Source organism: Schistocerca nitens, chromosome 1 (assembly GCF_023898315.1).
Source record: "Schistocerca nitens isolate TAMUIC-IGC-003100 chromosome 1, iqSchNite1.1, whole genome shotgun sequence".
NCBI classification, from domain to species: Eukaryota; Metazoa; Arthropoda; class Insecta; order Orthoptera; family Acrididae; genus Schistocerca; species Schistocerca nitens.
This window is the reverse complement of record NC_064614.1, coordinates 962,699,232-962,723,219: the sequence shown is the minus strand read 5'-3', so window position 1 is coordinate 962,723,219 and position 23,988 is coordinate 962,699,232. Positions and strand designations below refer to the sequence as shown.

Genomic DNA, 23,988 nt, shown 5'->3' with positions numbered 1-23,988 from the left:
ATTGCCTTCCTACCTATGTCGACACATTCTTCGCACTTCGTAATGTCTATGTGATAGTATAGTCTGTGCCTCAGAGCAGATCCTGGATAGCATGGCCTAGTACTTTCAAAAGATCTAACAGCTCTTGCAGTATCTTTCGAAAGTCTTAATAAGTAGTAGCTTTGCTTGTGTCTCCTTCATCATCTCCCACACTGAGCCATGTTACTAGTGTTCTTTCAGTCTTTCATTTTCTTTTCAAATTTCGCAGACATATTTCTTTATCCGTCTCAGTCAAGGTGCCTTGAACGGCGCCGGCCGCTGTGGCCGAGCGGTTCTATGAGCTTCAGCCCGGAACCGCGCTGCAGCTGCGGTCGCAGGTTCGAATCCTGCCTCGGGCATGGACGTGTGTGATGTCCTTAGGTTAGTTAGGTTTAAGTAGTTCTAAGTCTAGGGGACTGATGACCTCAGATGTTAAGTCCCATAGTGCTTAGAGCCATTTGAACCATTTCTGAATCTTGAACGACCATCACACGGGAATAATCAAACAGTGCACATATACATCTACATGTTTATTCTGCAATTCAAAATTAAGTGCTTAGCAGAGGGTTCATCGAACCACTTTTGAGCTACTTCTCGAACAGCACGCGGGAGAAACGAACACTTAAATCTTTCCGTGCGAATTGTAATTTCTCATATTTTATGAAGATGGTCATTTCTCCCCATGTAGGCGGGCGCCAACAAAATATTTTCATAGTCTGAGGAGAAAATTTGGTATTCAAATTTCATGAGAAGGTGCTGCTGCAGCTAAGGACGCCTTGTTTTAATGGCTGCCACCCCAAATCGTCTATAATATCCGTTTCACACTCTCCCTTATTTCGCTACAGTACAAAACGAGCTGCGCTTCTGTGGACTGGTACTCCGTCAAGTGTATATGATGCGGAACCCACGCCGTACAGCAATACTCGAGAAGAGGGCGGACAAGCGTAGTGTGGGCAGTCTCTTCAGCACACCTGTTATATTTTCTGAGTGTTATGGCAATAAATCGCATTGTTTGATTTGCTTTCCCCACAACGTTATCTATGTGAGCGTTCCAATTGAAGTTATACGTAACTGTAATGCTTGAGCATTTAGTTGGGTTTGCAGTGTTTAGATTTGTATGACACGGTGTAACCGAATTTTAGCGGATTTCAATCTTCCATACACAGCCGCTTAAGTAATGCACAAAATAGTCATGCAATTAAATAAAACGTAATAGAATATAATAAAATATAATAAAAGCCCGCATCTCGTGGTCGTGCGGTAGCGTTCTCGCTTCCCACGCCCGGGTTCCCAGGTTCGATTCCCGGCGGGGTCAGGGATTTTCTCTGCCTCGTGATGGCTGGGTGTTGTGTGCTGTCCTTAGGTTAGTTAGGTTTAAAGTAGTTCTAAGTTCTAGGGGACTGATGACCATAGATGTTAAGTCCCATAGTGCTCAGAGCCATTTGAACCATTTTTTTATAATAAAGTCCTCGTCTAACTTTAAAATCAGCTACACACAATCTCTGTTTTGCTTCTTCATACTATCGCCCATTCACCAAAGTGCTCCATTCTATTCTTATAGTGGTAACGCCCATCGCATCTGCTTCATGTCACAACTACTGCCTTCCTGGGCACTAGCTAGTACACATGGGCACTAGTACACATGTCGGTCACTTCACACTTCTGATTATTTACAGTCAATTGCCGCTTCTTGCGCCATACATGTACCTCGTCTAAATCATTTTGCAATTCGTTTTGATCATCTGACGACTTTACAAGGCGGTAATTTACAGCCTCGCCTACAAACAATTTGAGAGGGATCCTCAGATTGTCTCCTAAATCATTTATGTAGATCAGGAACAACAGAGGTCCTCCGATATTCCCTTGGGGATTTTCCGTCAGTCATTACGAACTGTGACCTTTCTGGCAGGAAATCACGAATGCAGTCACACAACTGAGGTGATACCCATAGGTACGCAATTCAATAAGAAGTCGATTGTGAGGAACGGTGTCAAAAGCCTTCTGGAAATCTAGAGATATGGAATCGATTTGACGTCACCTGTCGACATCACTCATTACCTCTTGAGAATAAAGAGCTAGTTTTGTCTCACAAGAAAGATATCCTCTGAATCCGTGTTGGATGTTTGTTAATAAATCGTTTTCGTCGAGGTAATTCATAATGTTCGAGCACAGTAAACATTCCAAAATCCTACTATAAATCGACGTTACAGTATGGATCTGTAATTCGACAGATTACTCCTATTCCCTTTTTTGGATATTGGTGTGATTTGAGCAGCGTAGTGCTAATAACTGTCAACAGATAATGGTGTTTCAGATTACCGATAGACGATACGATGCACCTGCTACAAAACGCAAGTTAATGCACATGACATCAATCCTCAACAGCTGTAAAATCCGACGTAAGAGCTTGTTAACACTAAAGATCCCAAAACCACTACTAAGGCTTTTAGCTACTTAGGCTGTACACAGCCTGTGGTTAGAGATGCGCCAATTGCCTAAAATGCTAATCTATAAATCGAACATATAATAAATAACTGTAATTAATATTTACGGAATATTCCATCGCCACTTGGAGGAATAGAGACATATTAAAACGTTAAATACACAGTATTAATGTTCCACAACTTTTGCTTTACATATCATCAAACAATTTAAGTTGTCTCATGATGGGTCAGGAAGTCGATATCCGGTTCACAACGAAATATAAAATAAATATTATAGAACATTAATGCTACATATTTCAGTTTTTCTTTTAGTTTTTATTTTAGCTTATTAATTTTCTCGATGAAATTAGTCCCTGGTACCAAAAAAATGGTAAGATTTTTAAAAAAAATATCTGGAGACAATTTACGCTCGTTTATTGGTAAAAACACTTGGCAGAGGCATCTAGTTTTGATGTGGACTCGGCAATTATATTCAGGCTAAGCCCTATCTCATATGCGGCAGTGTGCTGAAAAGTAATGAGTCCGAATTTTTTATACGAAAACTCTTAAAGTTTTTTAAATAAAATATACGTTATCAATATTCTACATCTTCATCCTTCATGTCTACATATTTGCTGCCCTATTCCGCCGGAGGGCTCTGAACTGTAGCATGTAACACGGCGGAACGGAAGTTAACTATGTCCGTGCGAGAGATAACAGTGTGCTGTAACAGAGTTTCGACTTCGATGAATTTGTCCACACATGGAACACCCTCTCTTTCCTGGTGTTACATTATATGTTTGCTTCTGGTTACAAACAAAATGTTTTTCAAACAGAAATTCTATATTTATTATCGATATTTCGCATGTAGTACACATACGTAAGGAATGTTACCTAAAACTACGATCCTATCATCTGGCTGTCTGCGTTCAAACCTTCATACACAGGCACTTTAAAAAAGCACAAAATAGTCATGAAATGAAATAAAGTATATTAAAGGTATCCCGACATAAAGTCCTCGTCTTACTTTAAAATCAGCAACACATAATCTCTGTTTTGCTTCTTCATACTACCTCCCATTCACCAAATTGCTCCATTCTATTCTTAATAGCGGTAACGCTCAACGCATCTGATTCACGTCACAACTGCCTTCCCGGCCACTGGCTGGTTTCGTAAGCAAGTACACACCTCTAACTGATTGCATTGAGCCACGACCCGTTCCACTCTGTTATAGGGATATTAGAGAGGACACGAAGAACATGAAGAAACATGTGAAGAAACAAAGTTCCAAGAAGAAGAAATGTCATAATATGAGTTTTACTGCCCCTGCATTAAGACTGCAATTAAACGTTCAGAAGGAAAATCACACTCTGAGATCGACTGTTAATGCAAAAAGCAGTACTGCTTACAAAGTGAAAGATTTGCTTCATTGTTTCCTCAGCGGCAGTGTTATGTTTAGCAGCTAGCCAGTGTGTAACAGTACGCCAATAATTAACGAATTTAAAGCTATGCTAATCATTGAATCCTCCTGACTTGTCCCCCAAGTTTTAAAAACTTGTGTGCCAAAGTTCCAGTAGATGAGATGATCGAGATTAGGAAAAATAGTTTACTCTAGCATAAGAAGTTCTTGACGCAGAAAGAAATTGAATTTGTGATGAGTCTTGTCACTGATTCTAACTACTTCTTGTTTGACAATAAATTTTACATAAAAAAAATGGACTGGTTGTGGAATTGAGCATTTCAGCCACAATGACACATATTTTTATCAGCAATTTGAGGAGAATATTTTAAAATCTTATGATACTTTAATGAAAATGGCACTATATTATAAACACTAAGTTGATGAAATGTTGCTTGTAGGTGACACTGAGGATTACATTGATAAAATAATAGTTAAATGTAATAGGTTCCGTGAAAAAAAATTGACTTTCCTGTAGACAGGAGCTAGAGGTAATCGGCTAAGAGAGTGCATGTCTTTAAGATCCTTAGAAAGTGGACAGCAACAGATGTTGTGATTCCTAAACAATTATGACACATGTGAATTTATGAGTGTTTAGAAGTCTAGTGAACAGACCCACTGGTGTGACAATGGGTGTAGCAGATTGACTGAACAACATTATTAAGCAAGTTCCAGTAAGCAACACGTATGATGTAAGAGTGGTGAATCATCTTATCCATAGGGGGACAGGAAAAATAAAAAAGTGGAACTAGCTAAGGACAAAAAGATCGTTGCCATGCCGTATTTTTGGAAAATATGAGAGAGATAGGAGAATATATTCAAACCATGCAGTTTCCAGATGACATTCCAACCGAACAGTTTATTCAGATGTAGTTTAACAGCTGAGGTCGAGAATGGGAAAAATAAATGAGTGTATATAAAATACGGCATGCATCATGTGGGAGAAGATAATATTGGACAGACGGGAAGAACATTTTTGACAAGGTATAAAGAGCACAAAGAAACTTTCAGACTGGGCAGTTATGGTAATCTGTAGTAGCCAAACACATTCACAAGACAAGTCACCCACCAGACGGCACTGAATAGAATTTAGAGGTGATGCATGTGGTGACGAAAGGAAGAAAGCTTGACCTTCTTGAAGAACTAGAATTATCAATTAACACAAATAGATTTGATAATATGCATAATTTATAGATGAAGAGAGCAGATTCTTGGATCTTTTTGAGTTTAACAGTAACACTACCTATGTGGGCAACTTGCCTAAATAACTATTGTTATGTTATTTCTTCACATGTTTCTTCATGTCCCCTTTGATATTCCTGTAATAAAGTGGAACGGGTTGTGGCTGAAAGCAGTCAGTTAGAGGCATGTACTTGTTTACAGAACTAGCTAGTGCCCAGGAAGGCAGTAGTTGTGACATGAATAGAATGGAGCACTTTGGTGAATGGGCGATAGTATGAAGAAGCAAAACAGAGATTATGTGTTGCTGCTTTTAAAGTAAGACGAGGACTTTATCACATTTTATTATAGTCTATTACATTTTATTTAATTTTATGATTATTTTGTGCATTATTGAAGTGGCTGTGTATGAAAGATTGAACACAGGCAGCCAGATAGGACTCCCAAAGCGATTAGCTATGAGTAACATTCCTCTCATTTGTGCGGTTTATGCTAAATAGCGATAACGATTTTCTTTACAATTGTTACCTTCTAACCTTAAGACGGATAATATGAGAAATTTTATGTGCTCATTCGACAGAACGGTCTCAGATAGTCTAACGCAATATTTGGTTTGATCGCACATATTAACATCAACAGTATAACACGAAGAATAACCATAGAGTAAATATCTCTGGAGTGAGCATTCACATGCGCAGAACAGATTTTGTGTTGTCAACATACATTGCCGGCCTGGTCACGTGTTCTCGGGACGTCGTGTGTTTGTCCGTATAGCGCCCTGTATATTTAGAATGTCACTACATCCCTAGTACAGATGGATTCTTTTCGTACGTGTCGTGGATTATTTATATATGTTGCACAGACATTTTAACAGTATCCATTTGATACCGGGAATAAACCAGCTACGTAACTTTTAAGGGCAAGTGATATTACATCCTGCTTCTTTGCGATAGGTGTCACAGTTCAGATGCACTCGATTTTTGGTAGTTTTCGGTATGATACGGCACTTTATAGTATTAAAGAGCCTGACGTACATTTTTGCAGTGATAGTCTTGCAAAACGACTTGACAGCAAGCTAGTACTTTTGCAAGTGTCCGAAAAACACCGAATTTGCCACACATTAGCGATTATATCCCTGCTAATTTGTCCATTTTTCTGCTATTTCTGCGTATTTATTTTCTCGTTTTTGCGACCTAAAGCACAATTTTTCTTAGTAGTGACACTTTGAAGTATTTATTTAACGCATTTTGCGTACTTGCTCCCAGTTTATTAAATAAATAGTAGACTGAGTAATCTATATACATAATCGACAAGTCACTGATATATGCATGGAGGATAGTATTTGCTGAAACAACTAACCATTCCCTTTCCTGTTCCACTAGCAAATTTACGAGAGGAAGCGATTGTAAGCTTTTGTAAGAGCCGTCATATCTATTATATAGTCATAAAATCGTAGAAAAAAAAGTTCTACAGAATCAAGCCTTAATTATAATGCGTCTCGAAATTTTTAAACATATACAATGTCTCTTATTTGATAACTATAATTAGAGCTACATGGTATGTACCCATGAAAAGTTACCATCCCTCCTTTCACATATTTTTCTTTGCATCCGTAGCAACAACAGTAATTCACCATCGCTATTACACTATCAACAAACGGTGAAACACAACAAAAACTCTTGATATTATAAACTTCAAACGCTGCAGAAAGCACACACGCACAGCGAAGTCCCGAAAACACGTGACAATCCTGGTTTAATGTTGACAACATGCGCAGAACGCAGTGCTCACTCCAGAGATTTTTTACTCTATGAGAATAACCAGTACTGCAGCAGCGATTGTGTAGCTCTGTTACATGGTGGCAGCACGGAGGCAAGGCGGGGCGACCAGCGTACGAGACTGGGCAATTCGCCCAAAGCAGACGTTGCAAACAGATGTCTGCCGACCTTTCGGTTTCTGCTGTTGCTATCGAAAGGATTAGAGAGTAATATAGAATAATCCACGAGGTCACAGAAGCAATACAGCTCGAGGTGTTATCATTTTCAAGACATTTACACAGAAAAGCCTAATGCTTCATTTTATGCATCCCCACCACGGTAACAAATGCTAAGAGTTTAAAGCAAACTGCCATTTCCAGTGTCTCTGGCACTCGTCACATCGATAACGATTAAATGCTTCGTTCATCATTTTTTCCTAGGCGTGTCGGTTCCAGGCATTTTGCTGTCCCAGTTAACACATACAGCTAAGCCGAACATTGAAGTAGACTAACTTCGTGCCGTTCAGTCGAATGGACAAATACTGTTTTCACTGTGAGAAAATTTTGTTTGCAATGAGAAAAAAAGCTATGCTTTCCTTTGAAACAGGGCGACGCATGAAAAAAAGTGTTGAACAGAAGATCTACACACAGCAAAAACGAAATTTCAAATATCTTATGAAACATCACTGAAAATGTTCGTGATGACTCTTAGGAGACACAGTGATACGATGTCTATTCGATGTGTACAGAAAATCAAACGATAAAGAGATAATTCTGAAAGGTATCGAAATGTTATGTCCCATTTTTACAAACGACAGTACAATGATCACACAATGAAGATTTCTTGGAGCTGCTTTGTCTAAATTGTTTCATGGGCGATCGTCACACATATCATACTAAAGTAATATGCGGTTTAGAGCAATGTTCCATATCTGTCTAGTGCTATCATTTAATTAGAAGCTTCCAGGACTTGGAGCTAAATATGGTTCAAATGGCTCTGAGCACTAAGGGACTTAACTTCTAATGTCATCAGTCCCCTAGAACTTAGAACTACTTAAACCTAAGTAACCTAAGGACATCACACACATCCATGCCCGAGGCAGGATTCGAACCTACGACAGTAGCAGTCCCGCGGTTCCGGACTGAAAGCGATCAAGAGAGGCGCTGTGTATTTCTAGAGGGCACAGCCATCTGTTTCACGAAAATCACATCAAATTACCATCTTCTCCGTTTCAAGAATGTCAGAAATGATTGTGTTTCGTTATACATCATAGACATTCCATCTTCACATTTATTTTTTTTTTTTTTTTGAATTTGTACGCTGTAATTCATATTTTGCCATGAGAATAAGTTCGTTTGGTATTGATTTGTGATACGCTTTCTACATTTGCCATCGTGATAAAATCCTTATACAAATAAAAATTTAACTTTGAAAACCTAGGTTCAAATAATAACATCGACCTAGTTAGGTTCGGTCAAATGGTTCAAAAGGCTCTGAGCATTATGGGACTTAACATCTGAGGTCATCAGTCCCCTAGAACTTAGAACTACTTAAACCTAACCAACCTGAGGACATCACACACATCCATGCCCGAGGTAGGATTCGAACCTGCGACCGAAGGGGTCGCGCGGTTCCAGACTGAAGCGCCTACAATTGCTCGGCTACAGCGGCCGGCAGTTAGGTTCGTCGGTCACATGTATCCCACCCAATCGAATTCCAAGATCAGTCGACTTAAAATGTTGTTGTTGTTGATCATAAGAGAAGACAGTTTTTGAACTTTTACTTTTAAAATAAGTGTAAAGTGAGCTTTAGTCATGAAAGGTTAAAGCACTTTTGTCGCAATATGCGCTGCTCCTATAATTAAAACACTGACGTTAATTATTGACTAATACGTTGACCAAACATAAAAAAGAAGAAAGAATTTTCGTTCGCAAATTATCTGTGGTGATAAGTTCCTATGGGACCAAACTGCTGAGGTCATCGGTCCCTAGGCTTACACACTACTTAATCTAACTTAAACTAACTTACGCTAAGGGCAACACACAAACACACATTCATGCCCGAGGGAGGACTCGAAACTTCGACGGGGAAGCCGCGCGAACCGTGTAGGGCGCCATAGTCCTCGCGGTTACCCCGCGCTGCTAATTATCTGTCGTTACTGCAAAAAACGTTCCCGTATACATCCAAGAGTCTCCCTGTGTATACAATATATTCATGAACGACACCACTACTTTTATCCTGTATAAATAAAAGTAGTACTTATTTCTACTTTAAGTGTTGCTTCATAAATCTGACTGCCATTCTCGCCCATCTGCATGACGTAACAAAGTGTCAGGCTGTTCAAGCAGATGGCTGTGAAGTGATCATTCTGGACGAAATTCACATTATTATACAATACGCATCACATATTAAAAGTATTTGGATGAAATGATGTCTCACTAATAAGTATTACTGACAATACGCATGGGACGAATTTTGGCACTACTGGCACATCAGTTACAGCTATGACTTGTCAGAGTTTCAACTTTCATCAGACATAATATTATTTATACTGAGAATAGAAGTTTCCATCACTGTAAGCGTGATGCTAAGCGGAACGATGTATTATCATCGGCACGCTCGATACCAGCGAAGAACGTGTATTCAGTGCCGCAACCCATTGACCCGGAAATTTCCTGGCACTACTTTCTAACAACGCACTATACATGGCGTCAAGAACATCCGGCACTCCTTCAGAACACGACAGAGAAATATATTTTCCTTGGCCTGGAGTCACGCGAAATTTTGTTTGCAACCTAAAATGTGCGACATTCTCCTCAACTGCAGGTATTATAAATTTAACACCAGGAAAACGTTTCTACCTGAACTGTATGTATGGAAAACTACAAATTTATGGTCATAAAACTCAATTATTGCGAGTATGGTACAAAGTAATTTTAGAAAATTTTAATATCGTTGGTATGATAAACAAGTCTCAGATAATAAATATTACGTTGGCAATATTTGTAACCATTCTTCCTCTGTTAGTAGCGCTTTGCTGTTATCTTGTAGTTAAAACTATTATTCGTTTTTGCAATTGATTCTTTTTGGTCTAACATGTTTCACCTATTTGTTTTTGGTATGTCAGCGCTGCGGAAAGAACAGTAGTAGTTATTTGCTTCGTTATAAATATTTTACTTAACAATTTATTTGGCAATGTTGCTCCAGCAAGATCAAAACTGCACACTGTTTTCTGCAACGTGTTTCAAGATTCGTACTTAAATGAGTAATAGTGCTTGCAAGCAACATTTAAACTCTCATATACCGCGATATTCTCTTGTCCTTGGTGTAAAGTTTCTGAGTAGTGTGCATCTTTAGCAGATATCTTGCAAGGTTTTGTGGGCTTGAGTTATCAGTGTAGTAGTTTGATTCGATTTTCCTTTATTGTGCAACGAAACAACTTATAAACGGGAAGACGAAATCTTGAAGGTGAGTTGTTATACAAATGTGTTGGCGAGTTCTACCGGAGACATAGCAAATGGACTTTTATTTTCTGGGAAGACGAAGCCTGGCTTTGGGTATTAGATGGACAAAAAGGCCAGAAGAAGAAGAAGTAAACATGTAATCCTGTGCCAGTGAATGATGTACGATCACTGGCCAAAATATGGGCCAGAAAGGAAGACGTAGTCTTCGCCCTCAGGGATAATGTAATGCAAAATTCGGAAAATGTGGAATTGTTCTGTGCTTTGTAAGAAAACTGAATTGTTCTAAGACATTTCGCATGCAGTAGTGGAAAATGAAACCATTTTTCCAGTCACAGGAACAGCGTCGTGATAGGACCTACTTTCTTTGTAGTACCTTTTGTGGGCAATGATATTTAAAGGTAACATACTGTGTTTTGAAATTATTGTATGCAAAACGGTTTGCATGACCGTATAAATCTAATTTAAGTAACTTAATACTTTTTTTCACAATATTTCTGTGCATGCCAAATAAAGAGTTTTAGTCGTTTTGATTTACATATGTAGGGATTTGTAGCTGAACTTTTAGGTTGACTCATTGTTCCCATTAATGAAAGGTAGATGATGTTGACTATGTACTGTTCATTTCTCCTATGCTTTATGTGTGTCCACTGGCTCTTCTATAAATACACTGGACCGAAATTTCTTTCCACTCCTATACAGGTTTTCACGCAACATAATTTCACACCTACCGAGGTGGCGCAGTGGTTAGCACACTGGAATCGCATTCGGGAGGACTACGGTTCAAGCCTACGTTCGGCCATCCTGATTTTGGTTTTCCGTGACTTCCATAAATCGCTTCAGGCAAATGCCGGATGGTTTCTTTGAAAGGACACGGCCGACTTCCTTCCTCAGAATTTCACACAGTTTTCATGTTCCTACAGTTGACCTTGCAGTTACGTTAAGTGAGGATCATGGGAGTGTATGAAATGTAGAGGATGATAGCTTAGTGCAGATGTTGCAAAAGAGGAATGACTGTTACTCTTATCTGCCTCCACAGCGCGTCTGACTGCACTGCATAGGACTGGGGTTCAATTCCCAGTGTTGCCAGCAACTTTACCTTCGTGGTAGGATTGGAGACGGGTGCATCAGCCTCGTGAAGCTACTTGAATGACAAGTCGCTTTTCGAAGGTCGGGTGGAAAAGCGGTTTGTCAATTCCGTACCCGTCCATATCACATCCAAACGACGCCCTATGGCACAGGATGTCAAGGCAGCCGGTTGGAATTAAGTGGTCCTCTGGGCATGATCGTGAAATTAATTTTACTTACTTTATTAGAAGATAAAGAACGCAATAAGTTTTAGTTCAATACATGTGATCAATTTCTTCTTGTATTGTAGTACTTGTTAGAAGGAGAGCACTGAAATAACGATGGCTACTGTTTCAGAAACGGGTATAAACTGAGAGTGCTGCCTCTTACCTTCTCTTAACCGGTGCCAGAAGAAGTCTCCCAGGCGCAGACTACGCTCCTCCATCGCCGCAGTCCGCAGATGCGACAGCCACAAACGTGCTACAGCTCGGCGGTCTCCTGTTGACGCCATGCCTGTGGCAGCAGTCTGCAGTTGTGTCGCATTTGCAGACTGCCACAGTCGCGCAGTGGTCGTGCCAAAACTACAGTACAGACGGCCGCTGACCTACTGGTACACACATGTGTTTGTATCAACAGTAACACTTAAGTGACAGTCTCATAACATTCATGTAAGCTACACTATCTTCAATATTGTACTACACATTACACTGAACATGTATACATTTTCTGTTGATACCTGTTTATTCGTTCACACAGTAGCCAACTGAAAGTATTCAAAATGGTGCGTAGGGCTCCTTTGGTGCAGAAATGCCAGTTGATGTGTAACGTACTCCGGCGAATTTGTAGGTTTAATAAAAATGTAGCAAATGACAAACCTTTTTTAGAAGCAAAAAAAAAAAAAAATTGTTTTCAGAGTAATATCCGCTGTGCACTACGAAGTCACTCCGGTGACATGTCTTTTTTTTTGAACTCTTACGAAAACTTCTTTTGAATTGTAGGTAAAGCTCCTTTCAGGCACAGCTAATCTATTTTATGCAAAATAAATTCTCCCGTAGAAGAAACGAATTTCAGCTCTCGAGGAAACTTGTTTTCAGGACGGATAACCACTTCATTCGGATAAAATGTTTGCTCTCCTAATCATTTTCTGGATTAGGAGGCAGAAAAAAATTTAAACGTGCACAAATCTTCGAAATAAGGTAAGTAGAAATCGTGCAGTTTCGCCAGCGCTTCTTGATGTATACAGACTCTTGCTGGAGGAATAGCAAATACTTCGGGGGGTGGTAGTATGGACTGAATCGAATAAAACATCCCACAAAATATGTGTCCAAATTTCATTGGTTAACAGATGCAGGTGTTAGAATTTTACCCAAAGAAATACTCACAGAAGGTGGTAAGCAAAGGTAATGACTAAGATCAAAGCTGACTTTCATAAATTCCACCAAACACTTCAATGCAATTTTTGATTCTCTTGACAACACCTCTTGTAATCCTTCTGACGTTGCTGTTTTGGAATAGCACAACTGCGTGGAAACCACTGTTTTCGTGCAAGATGGGTAAACACCTCATGTCGCTCGTCTTGTGAAAGATCTAATTGATGCACCTTCCACAGACGTGTTATCTCCAGAGGACTTCCAGATGGGCGGCCTGCAAGATCACCTGATCTGTATTCATGCGACTTTTGGCTCTAGAGATATCTAAAAGAACACGTTTACCAGGGTCATTTTCAGACTCTGCCCGATCTGAAGTCCAGTAAACAGCCACACGTTGCTCATATTCCGCCGGAACAGCTGCGAGCAATCGTTGATCACGTCGTTTTACGGATGCAGCATCTCGTTTATGTTCCCGTGCTCATATTGAACAAATTGTGTAAGCTGTGGTTAATAACAGAATCAATAACCTCCTCACGTACCGTTCCTAATGCAGTACATATGGAAACACTTCTGTACGTCTATCTTGCATTCACAACTCCAGACGCGCACCTGGTGGCCAAAATTGGAACTAATTTTTTCCCAGCGAAAGTCGATTTCGCATTAACGTTAGAATATCTACCAAGTTTCGCTGTCATACGATAATTACAGCCGACGCTGGACCTCTGTGAGTAGCTACACTTTAGTTATAAGCACCCAGTACATCCGCAGTCCAGCCTGCTGCAGGCTACTCCATCGCTATGCGACGATTTTACGAGTATATTTTACGGTTCTGTGCAACAATACATCCCACTATACTTGTCTATACTGCTGTACTGGAAGCTACAAGCCATATCAGTAGTTTTCAAACTTTTGAGTCCACAGCTCCCCTTGATCTGAATACGGCTCCTTTCGCACATAACACCAGACTTGAAGTGTGGGGTAAATACACTTACGTTAAAAAAAAAAATGAATAGTTAGTCACAGCCGATCCAACCTACAGGCCACGCAGTGCATATTAGACACGAGTTGTGAGGAGAACTTGAATCAACATCCAGTACAGTATACAAGCAGCCTACATAGAATAACTGAAGGTGAGAAGGAAGGGTTGAATGAAATGGAATGGAATAGTGTCAGGAAGTAATGGAGGACAATGGTTAAGTAAAATAAATGTAACTGTCGGACTGAAAGTTCAAATCTAATGGTAGAACATGAGGCATCTGCCCAAAATTTGGACCAAGAGCTTATATCCGAAAAGAGTGTTTCTGAAAGGGAATTGGTTAGAGCCCAGGAAGCAGTTAATAACATTTTTAGACCTGATAAATTAGTTTACAACTAATTTGTTGAAAACACTGAGTGTAATTTTGTGAATATTGTACCAATAAGGGCCAAAGTTTCAAAAGAGGCTACGTCCTCTCTGAAGATAGGATATGTTTGTTCCTGTTTGTGAGTTGACTTTCATCTCCGCCATCTAAACTATTTTAAAATTTTACCAGAACAAATTTCGTAAATGTACCAGACAGAAGCGGCGCAACAGAGGATGTGGACCGTCGGAATTTTAGAAAATGCAACTTGCATATCGCGATTTGATAAGGGCTCTATGCTGTGTGACTGATTTGAAAAACTCAATCTTCCTCTCGGAATATCTGCAGGCTCTGGTCTTAGAATAAGTAAAAATGAACATTGCACGTAAGTAACGAAATCATGCCAGTGGTGGATGGGTGCCACATCGAAGTGTTGCGTCTTCCCTACGAGAAATGCTGAAAAATAGAACTTCGAGATAAACATGTGGTCTGGTGAATTAATAGGGAATCAACAAATTTCTAACGCAAAATAAGTTATAATATTAAGAATAATTTGTAACTACAGTCCACAATGTTTACATTATAGCAGCTGGAAGAAGAAAGACAAAAGCAAACAGCCAGGCTTCTCCTAGCTCCTCTCTAAAAATTTGAAGGCTCCACCTTCTTTTATTACAGCGACAACGCAGATATGAACATCGACTCCTTGGTCGCAAATCTTTACACAAAATTTTACATACAAAACAATTTTTAGGAAGAGGCATTACTATACATCCTGAATGACTACGATGCACTTCGTTGCTTCATTGGGAATAGTCATTCATCTGGAAAGAAAACTTAATAAGCATTCATTTTTTTCTTGTTCGACTAAAACAGTTCCAATTAGAGACCTGAGTTTCTCCTGGCGTATACAACTTTCAAATAACTTCCGGGAATTCAGCCAGGTAACACTTTCAGCGACCGCTGATACTTCGGCGACGTACATGCAAATTTAAAATCTCGGTTCTCAGACTGATGCAGGAAAGATAACACACACACACTGAACACTAGTGCCACCAAAAATGACCAGAGTCAGAGATATCGATAGTGAGACTGCGTATTCGCAGGTGACGAAAGCAACCTCAAGATGGGACAGCTCAGCTGGCAAAGTCCCAGCGTCGGAAACGACTTGTGCCCTGTGTGCCAAGGTACGAAGTACCCCTTCACGCTGAGCTGGGTGGTGAAAACTATTAGCCTGTAAGTACAGGTTGGTGTGAATACGTTTCCTGTAGACTGCATGTCCCAATGATCCATCATCCTTCCTCCTAACCAACACGCCAAGAAAGGGAAGGCAACCACCGTCAAAATGGTTATAGTTATTGACAGACTGAACGTGCGTTGCGCTATCGGGTGACTGATGATAATTTTGAGTCGACACCTAAGTCTACTGCCTTTTTGCCTTACGTAGGAAACACTTCCAACAAGATTGATCGTATTTTACGGAAATACGAACTGTAATGTGTTTTCCGACCTCCATCTAAAATTAGAGTGCTGTTGAGTTCTGTTAAGGATGATCTTGGTCTGCGCAAGGCGGGTGTATATCGCATTCCTTGTAGCTGCGGAATGGCATATATTGTTCAAACTATCAGGACCGTGGAGGACCGATGTACTGAGTATAAACGGCACACACGATTACAGTAGCCAAGTAGATCTGCTATTGCCGAACATTGCTTGGATACTGGTCACCCCATGCTATATAATAACACCGAGATACTGGCATGCACGTCCAGCTACTGGGACAGTGTTATTGAGGAGGCAGTTGAGATTAAATTAGCGAGCAACCTCGTTAACCGGGTTGGAGGTTTTTGTTTAAACTCTGTTTGGAATCCGGTTCTCTCCCTTGTCAAAAAAACAGAGGGACAACCTGCGAGTTCGTAGTCTCACTATCGATGTCTCTGACATTGGCCATTTTTGGCGGCACTAGTGTTCAATGTGTGTGTGTTATCTTTCCTGTATCAGCCCGAGAACCGAGGTTTTAAATTTGCATCTAGGTCGCCTGTCCGTTGCAGTTTGCCTCGAAAATGGCAGGATGTTCTCCCCCCTAAATAGCAGCGGTCGCTGAAAGTGTTACCTGGCTGAATTCCGAGAAGTTATTTGAAAGTTCCAATTAATGTATTATTTGTCTAAGGTAAAGTCATTGGCACAAACTTGTCACTCTGCACAGGGTAAACAGCAGGTTATATGGGCAACACAATGCTTAAAGGCGAATATTGATTCCAAGCACTTGTCAGTTTCGTATGTGATGTAATGCAGGCTGCGAGTATATCGGAGGAATGACATGAAACACGGACTGTGACGTCAGAAGCGGGTTGTGGCGTTAGACACGGGGCACGAGACATCACTCAGCCAGCGTCAGGCCGGATTCGTCTGATCTCCACAATCCCACCGATGTTCACACACACAGTGTCATCTTGTTGGTTCTCACCCCAGTGTCCATTCGCATACGTGCAGCAGTGCTGAGGCTCTGGGATTCGTGAAACATTTGTTCCATGACATCAATATTTGGAAAGGATGCACCTGTATGGTACATACAGGGTTAAAATACAAAACAATATATAAAAACATTGAATTCTTTCCCTTACAGCAGATAACAACATTGGATCAGACTGGACAATTACTCATTTTTCGTCAGATTTTTATAAACTGGAAAGACTTGGACATAAGAATAATTAGAATAATGTAAAGAAGAGTATTGCAGAAGAATAACGAAAGTTCAGACAAAACTGAAAGTTCTTTCTCTATTTGGATGATAAAAAGATCAAAAGTTTTAAATTCACACGAGTATTAACGTGTCTATAAATTCATTTACATTTACGCGTATCATTATTTTAAATGTTCAATACCGCGCACCGCACAGACGTCCGGCTCCAATCACATTTTACTGCTGGCCTGCCCGCGGCCAAGTTCACACATGACTGTGTGGCATACCGTGTTTACGTGATGTGGCGTTTTTTCAGCGAAGATACATTTTGAGTTCCCCTGCCATCGAATACACCGACTCCCTTCGGTAGCACAACCTCTCGGAGGAAACGGCTTCAGTTTTTTCATGAGGTAAGTGCACAACTTTGAATCTGTCAGTGATGCTGTTTACAGGTCCTAATGTTCGTTTAACACTCCACCAGCTATCAGAATTACACATAATACACTAATTCTCTATCCCAACACAAGACTGGTCACTGTTTATCACAGGCACACCACTAGTTTGTTTTTCATCATAATAGAAGTCTATATACCCTCGTACATGATTACTTATTTACTGTAGGTTTTTATATTTACAGGTTGTCCTTGCAAGTCATTTTATCTATTAGTATTCATCCATTTACCAGTCTCATATTTTTACAAATTTGACTGAACTTATTTTCAGCCTTTTAAAATACGCTCCAAAGTCTGGGTGTAAGATTCACATTTAATTTTTATATAAAAGTCAAGTTAGAGAAAAGTCACTAAACACATCAATATCTAAAGCGCTTGAGAGCAAAATAGGGAAGTATCCACTTTTAAAAACGATTCAGTTACAAAACAAGCAAATGCTAATCAAAGGGAGCAGAGGAAATAGACCTCTAGCGACAAGTTTCGTGTCAGCAGTACACCACCATTCATGTTTATTAGTAGTATTTTGATGTGAGTGTAGCGCTGATTTACATTGTGAATAGGCTAATAACTGTACAGACGTGTGATCATGTTGTATTTAGGTAGTGCATGGCATACAGTGCAGTGTATCTGTACAAATATTTTCATTTATTGTCAGAACATCACTATCTGGGATTTTACTATTCATCCGGTTTTATCAGTTCATGACCATCATTCATTGTATTCACAAAACAACTGTCGTAGTATTAGAATGCACTATGCATACAAAGTATTCATCCATTTATTATTCTGAGGTACACCTTTGCATACGAAAATAACAACATTGTATCTATATGGGTGAAAATACTTGGCATTAAGAAAACATAGAAAAGTCGTACATAAAAATGAGTTGCTTCTGGTGCAAATCATCTTCAAAGTAGTGTGTGCATATGGATGCAAATATGCAAATAATGCAAATACAACTTCAGCTAGCAAATATTCTAGTAGCTGGTATTTACCTTTCATAATGTTTATTTGTTGGATTTATGTGTGTTGAAACTTGTGTGGGTACAAATCTTGAAACTTGTTGATTCTAGAATTTGCGAGGAAATAACAATCTGGGTGTGGAATGCATAAGATGACGTATGGTCCTTCATAGAGTAGTGCCCACTTGCTGTTCTTCCATTTGCGCTGTGAAGATTTGGGGCGAGTTCTGAGTAAAACTAAATTTCCTACTTCATAGTTCTGCTTGTTTGTGATATTCACGTCATACTGATGAGCCTGATGAGTGAGTGCAGTTAACAGGATCTTATCTTTTCTTCTTATGGTTCTGCTTGTCTTGGAAATTTCGGAAAAGTATCTACCCTTTCGTTGTTTTCTCTGACATTCAACATCAAGTCTGCAGGAATGTATTGTGTGTCATAAATAGGAAGATGGTTCACTACCTGCTCACAGAAATCAAGCGACTGCACTCAACACATGTATAGCTAGTGTGAATAAGTGCTTATGAACCCGTTTAATTTGCGGAACACCTGTTCACAGGGATTTGTTTGAGTGTTAAAATGTGATATTAAAATTATTTGAATGCCATTATCTTGCAAAAATTGTCTCCCTTTATGGCCAGTGAAGTAAGATGCATTGTCCGTTAGCAGTGACTTGGGTTTCCTACTGTGGTAATGTAATCATTTGAAACGCTTTTGATAATTACTACAGCCATAGCGGGCTTAGCAGCATATAAACTTTACAAACTTGGAGAAACAATGATCCAACAACGTACTTCATATCTCCATGGGTGGTAGGGTATGTACCAGCAATATCAAAAGCTACGATTTCAAGCTGTTTACTAGGCAAAATAGAGCGCAGTTCAGTCTTAACAGTTCATTTTTTATGAACTTTGCTTTCTGATAGATGACACAATTGCTGAGTGATCGATGAACTTTTCGTCGCATCTGGGGAAGGTAGCAAAACAGGCGAATCTACGTTTCCAACCGGAGTTCTTTTATTACGATGTCTACAATAGAACAATGCGTCATTGTGTGGGGTGTGATGTTGTTATTTCCGATTGCCTGTGTTATCCTGTTTCAACTGTGTTCTCATCGTGTGCCGACGTCGATCTACTTCTTGTAATTCCTCATGTTTCTGCACACGTCAGTATAATATTGCCCACACAATTGCTAGTGTTTCTAATTCTTTGGTTGAATAAGAACACTCGCATTCAGTTAGTGTTCTACTCGCAAAGCTATTGACTTTTACTTCACACTTACCCTGTTCTTGACCAATCACACATGAGCCCAAACCTGAGTTTGAGGCAACTGTAGAGACACAAAAATCTTTCCTCCTACCAGGATGACATAAGATATCTGAATTGAATAATGCTTCTTTCATTGCATTACAATCATTGGTCAATTCCTGTGTTCAAAGCCATGAGTGGTTCTTCTTAAGTAAACCTAGCAGTGCAGTGCTATTTAATAACTGGTGTGGAGCGAAACGTCGAAAGAAAGAGCAGAGTCCAAATAATGCTCTATCTGCTTTTTGGTGTTTGGATATGGGTAATTCTTGATTGCGCGAATTTTTTCAGGATCTGGACATATTCCTTACGAGGATATTATACGTCCTAAAAATTTGATCTCCGCTCTTGCAGACATAGATTTTTGAAAATTTGCTGTAATTCCTGCTTGTGAAGACTTCTCTAGTGTTTTCTCTAAAATGTTCTTCTTAAGTATTTGTTGCTCTCAGAATATCGTCAGCATACAGCGTTGCACTTTCTAGCAGTTCTCGACCTACTACTGTGTCTAAAGAAGTGATGAACACTACAGAACTAATATTAAATATGAAAGATAGGGAGCAAAATTGATAACGCCACGGCCAAAAATTAATGACATATGCTTTCTAGATTGTAGTGTAAGTTTTACCTGCCAATATGAATTTTTTAAATCAATACTTGTAAGGTATTTGACGCCATGAAATTTTGTAATCGCTCATCAAGGTTTTCTAGTCCTGAGCGTACAGATACAAATATTTAATTTATGCCATGTACATCCAACACAAGACAAATATTTCCATTTGTCTTGGTTACCACTAACAATTGACTGCAGTATGGTGATGCAGATGGTTCAGTTATGTTCCATTTTAGGAGTTGCTTGATCTTATCTCTCACTGCTGCTCCCTTTGACCAGAGGGGGGTGGGGGGGCAACGTCTACTTTGTAAATATAGGTTTTAACAACACCAGGTTTTGCGAAAATACCTATAAGTAGTGTACAAGTAAGTCATACAACTTACCTTGTTGTTTCTCAGTAGTTGCTGTAGATTCAAACACTTTATCACTTACGAGTTCCTTTAAGTCCGATATTTAATATTTTGTTACGGAGTGACAAAGGTTATGGCTATTATCGTAGCCTAAGAATTGTATCTGATAGCTTTGGCGATAGTTACCTTGTTTTAACTTTTGTCTGTCCAGAAATACGTCCACCTCTTCGCCATTGTGCGTCAAGAAACATTTTCCTAAGGAGAAATCAATTATTGCGTCTTTTTCTTTCAGAAGCTCTATGTCTATCAGGCAGTCAGTGACTAAATGATCTATTGCTAGGAATAGGCATTCTGTCTCTCCATTCCCCAGTTAACTGTCACAAAAACCTGCTTCCTAACCTCAAGTTGTCCGCAACTCGTGGTCGTGCGGTAGCGTTCTCGCTTCCCACGCCCGGGTTCCCGGGTTCGATTCCCGGCGGGGTCAGGGATTTTCTCTACCTCGTGATGACTGGGTGTTGTGTGTTGTCCTTAGGTTAGTTAGGTTTAAGTAGTTCTAAGTTCTAGGGGACTGATGACCATAGATGTTAAGTCCCATAGTGCTCAGAGGCATTTAACCTCAAGCAATTAAACGCCAACCGCATTCACCTTTCGACGTTTCTGGAGAGGAAAATATGGAATGAGGCCTAATTTCCTCATCCTCTTATACAAATTATATGATGCAGCACATATTGCTGTCCCCGTATCTGTAACAGTTGTGGTTGGTACACCACCTACGACAGCTTGTGCTGTGCCTATATCATTTCACTCTTTGGGCCACGACATCTCGTATTTTCTTCTGTTAACTAGTCGCGAAGATCCATGTTTTCTCTGTACAAGGTCTGTGTGATTACTATCCGGTCATTATGGTTCTTGAAATTAACTGAAGAGAGGTAGTTGTTACCGATATGATCCCCAGTTATAATGTGAAGGCAAAATCAGACAAAATCTAATTTCACAGGCCGTCATTTGACAATCGAGGTTCATTCGCCACTTCAGTTATATTCACAAGAGGATGCTGTGTCCTCCAGTCCCCTGAACCGCGCCACTTTGTGCGTTGTTTTTTGAGCTACTTTGTTTGTTACTGTTATTATTATTATAGTCAGACAGGTTTCCAGGATAATTATTTTTGTTGTTTGGTAAGTACCACTGCCATTGTCCATTTCTATAATTACAGTTATTGCTGTTATTACAGTGGTTACTGTAGTTACGGTTTTCATTGTCATTCCTGCTCCCATTCCAGATGTTCCATCTATTTTGATTGTCAAAGTATCATAGATGGAAACGAGTTCCGTTCTTTCTTCTCTTGTTTGGCGAGTTAGATCCATAGTTCTGAGCAGAAGGATTCGCATTTGTCGGCTGATTAGCCGGTCCTACATGGTTAACAAAGTACTGGCCTCGTGAATTAGGTTGGCTGTACTGTCGCGACTGAATCACGTGGACTGTCTGATTATTGTTATTTCGCGAGTCGTGCGTGTCTTTCTGGATGAAATCCAGTGAGTCGAGTACAGACGGAAAGTATTCTATGTGTGTCTCCGGAACTTGTATAAGTTTTTCACATACTTCACTGAGTAATTTTGCTTTCAATATCTGCAACACATCACGTTTGGAGACAGAATCGTTCTAGTACCGAGTTATATTTAGGTTCTCTTCAAAATAACGTCTTAGGCTTCATTGACGTGGACTGAACAATTTTGTCTTGGAAACCTTTTTCCTCGATTTCTCCTGAATCTAGCCTGACCAAAATTTCTTGAGGAAGGCACTTCCAAACTGTTTGTAATCGATATAGTTATCCGCTGTTTAGCTTGATCTTTTGACCGCCTCACCTTGTATTTAGCCTTTCACATAATTAATCTTTTGTCGATCAGTCCAGGACCAAGTCAAAGCTGTTTTAAATGATTTAAGAAAAACGGCAAGGTGAACAGTATTTTTCTCTTGGATGAATACCTGAAACTGACGCTGTTTTAGTAAATTCTCCTCCAGTAATACAGTTGACAAATTAGGTACTGCCCCCGGATTATACAACATGTTACTGGTGAAGAACTGAGTACCATACACATTTTCGTTACCATAATTTCGTGCAGTTTGCACCTGCTGCAACTTCCACGCGTGAGTGCAATCTTGGGTGAGGAATATGTTACACTTGCCTGTACTTGTCTTAATACCTATTGCAAACAGGACAATATTGAAGACTCATTTTGTTCCCAAATCTGCAGATCTTTATCAAAGGGGCCTCTAAGCTACTTGCCCGCATCTCGTGGTCGTGCGGTAGCGTTCTCGCTTCCCACGCCCGGGTTCCCGGGTTCGATTCCCGGCGGGGTCAGGGATTTTCTCTGCCTCGTGATGGCTGGGTGTTGTGTGATGTCCTTAGGTTAGTTAGGTTTAAGTAGTTCTAAGTTCCAGGGGACTGATGACCATAGATGTTAAGTCCCATAGTGCTCAGAGCCATTTCTAAGTTGCTTCAGTTAATGAATCTCTGACTTGTGTGGGGCCGAGCGTTATCGCATTGCAGAAAAACATCTCCTCTGCTGCTGTGGATCCGAAGTCGCTGGAAGCGCAGCTTGAGTTTTGTTAATATGTTGACTATGCATCTGAATTAATGGTACTCCCACTTGGAATCACATCAATGAGAATCACACCTTCACAGTCGCAGAACACGGTGATAATGACTTTACCATTGGAAGCAGTTGCTTTGAATTTTTTCTTCTGTGGGGAGTGGGTATGGCGCCATTCCATCGTCTTTTTGTTTTGGGCTCAAAATGGTGAATCCAGGTTTCATCAACTGCCACAATACGGGACAAGAAGGCCTCCCCCTCAGCTTGAAAACGTTGCAACAAATCAAAACAAATGTTTTTTTCTGTGCGATTTGTGATCCACCGGTAGACACCTCAGGACTCATCTTGCACACACTTTTGAATATCCACTAGTGCGGATAATTACATCCACACTTCCTTTGCTGATTGACAGATGCAACGCTAACTACCGAATCGTAATGCGTCTGTCCTCGTGAATGATAATATCAGCTCGCTGCAACATGTCAGGTGTGACAGCCGTGGTTGGTCTCCCCAACAGCTGCAAATCGTGGAGCTCCGCCGAACCGCCTTCTGATGACCTCACACTCCGTGTCCAGAGACTAACTGTACTTCTGTCGACAGAAGATGCTCCAAAGACTTTGCACTAGCGTTTGTGAATATTCCACACAGTTGCTTTCTCTGCAATGAGAAATTCAATGACGACACGTTGCTTATAATGTACGTCACCTACAGACGCCATTTTGAAACTGTCCTGCAGCCACGATATCTGTCAGAATTGATGGAAACTTGGCGCGCTCACTCGGGGGACTTCAAATAAAACATACGTACGTTTCGCATTCGTAGCATTGTTTTTGGCTGAGAAGAAGAAGTGCGGTGCATTACTTTCTGGGCAACCCTCCTATTGTTTATTATTTTGGTATTTTATTCCATGTAAAACCACAGTATCAGGAACTGATGTAATTGACCTTTTAATTACCTTTACAAAATGTGT

At 40.1% G+C, this 23,988-nt stretch overlaps 1 protein-coding gene across 1 annotated transcript in view; it reads left to right on the top strand.

The window, feature by feature from the left end:
• LOC126215356 (uncharacterized) overlaps window positions 1–12,216 on the top strand; it is a 45,191-nt gene extending 32,975 nt beyond the window's left edge. The window contains exon 4 of the mRNA XM_049942081.1: window positions 11,723–12,216. Coding sequence (XP_049798038.1) covers window positions 11,723–11,765 — 43 coding nt within the window. The 3' untranslated portion in view covers window positions 11,766–12,216. The remainder of the gene's footprint in view (window positions 1–11,722) is intronic.
• The last annotated feature ends 11,772 nt before the right edge of the window (window positions 12,217–23,988 follow it).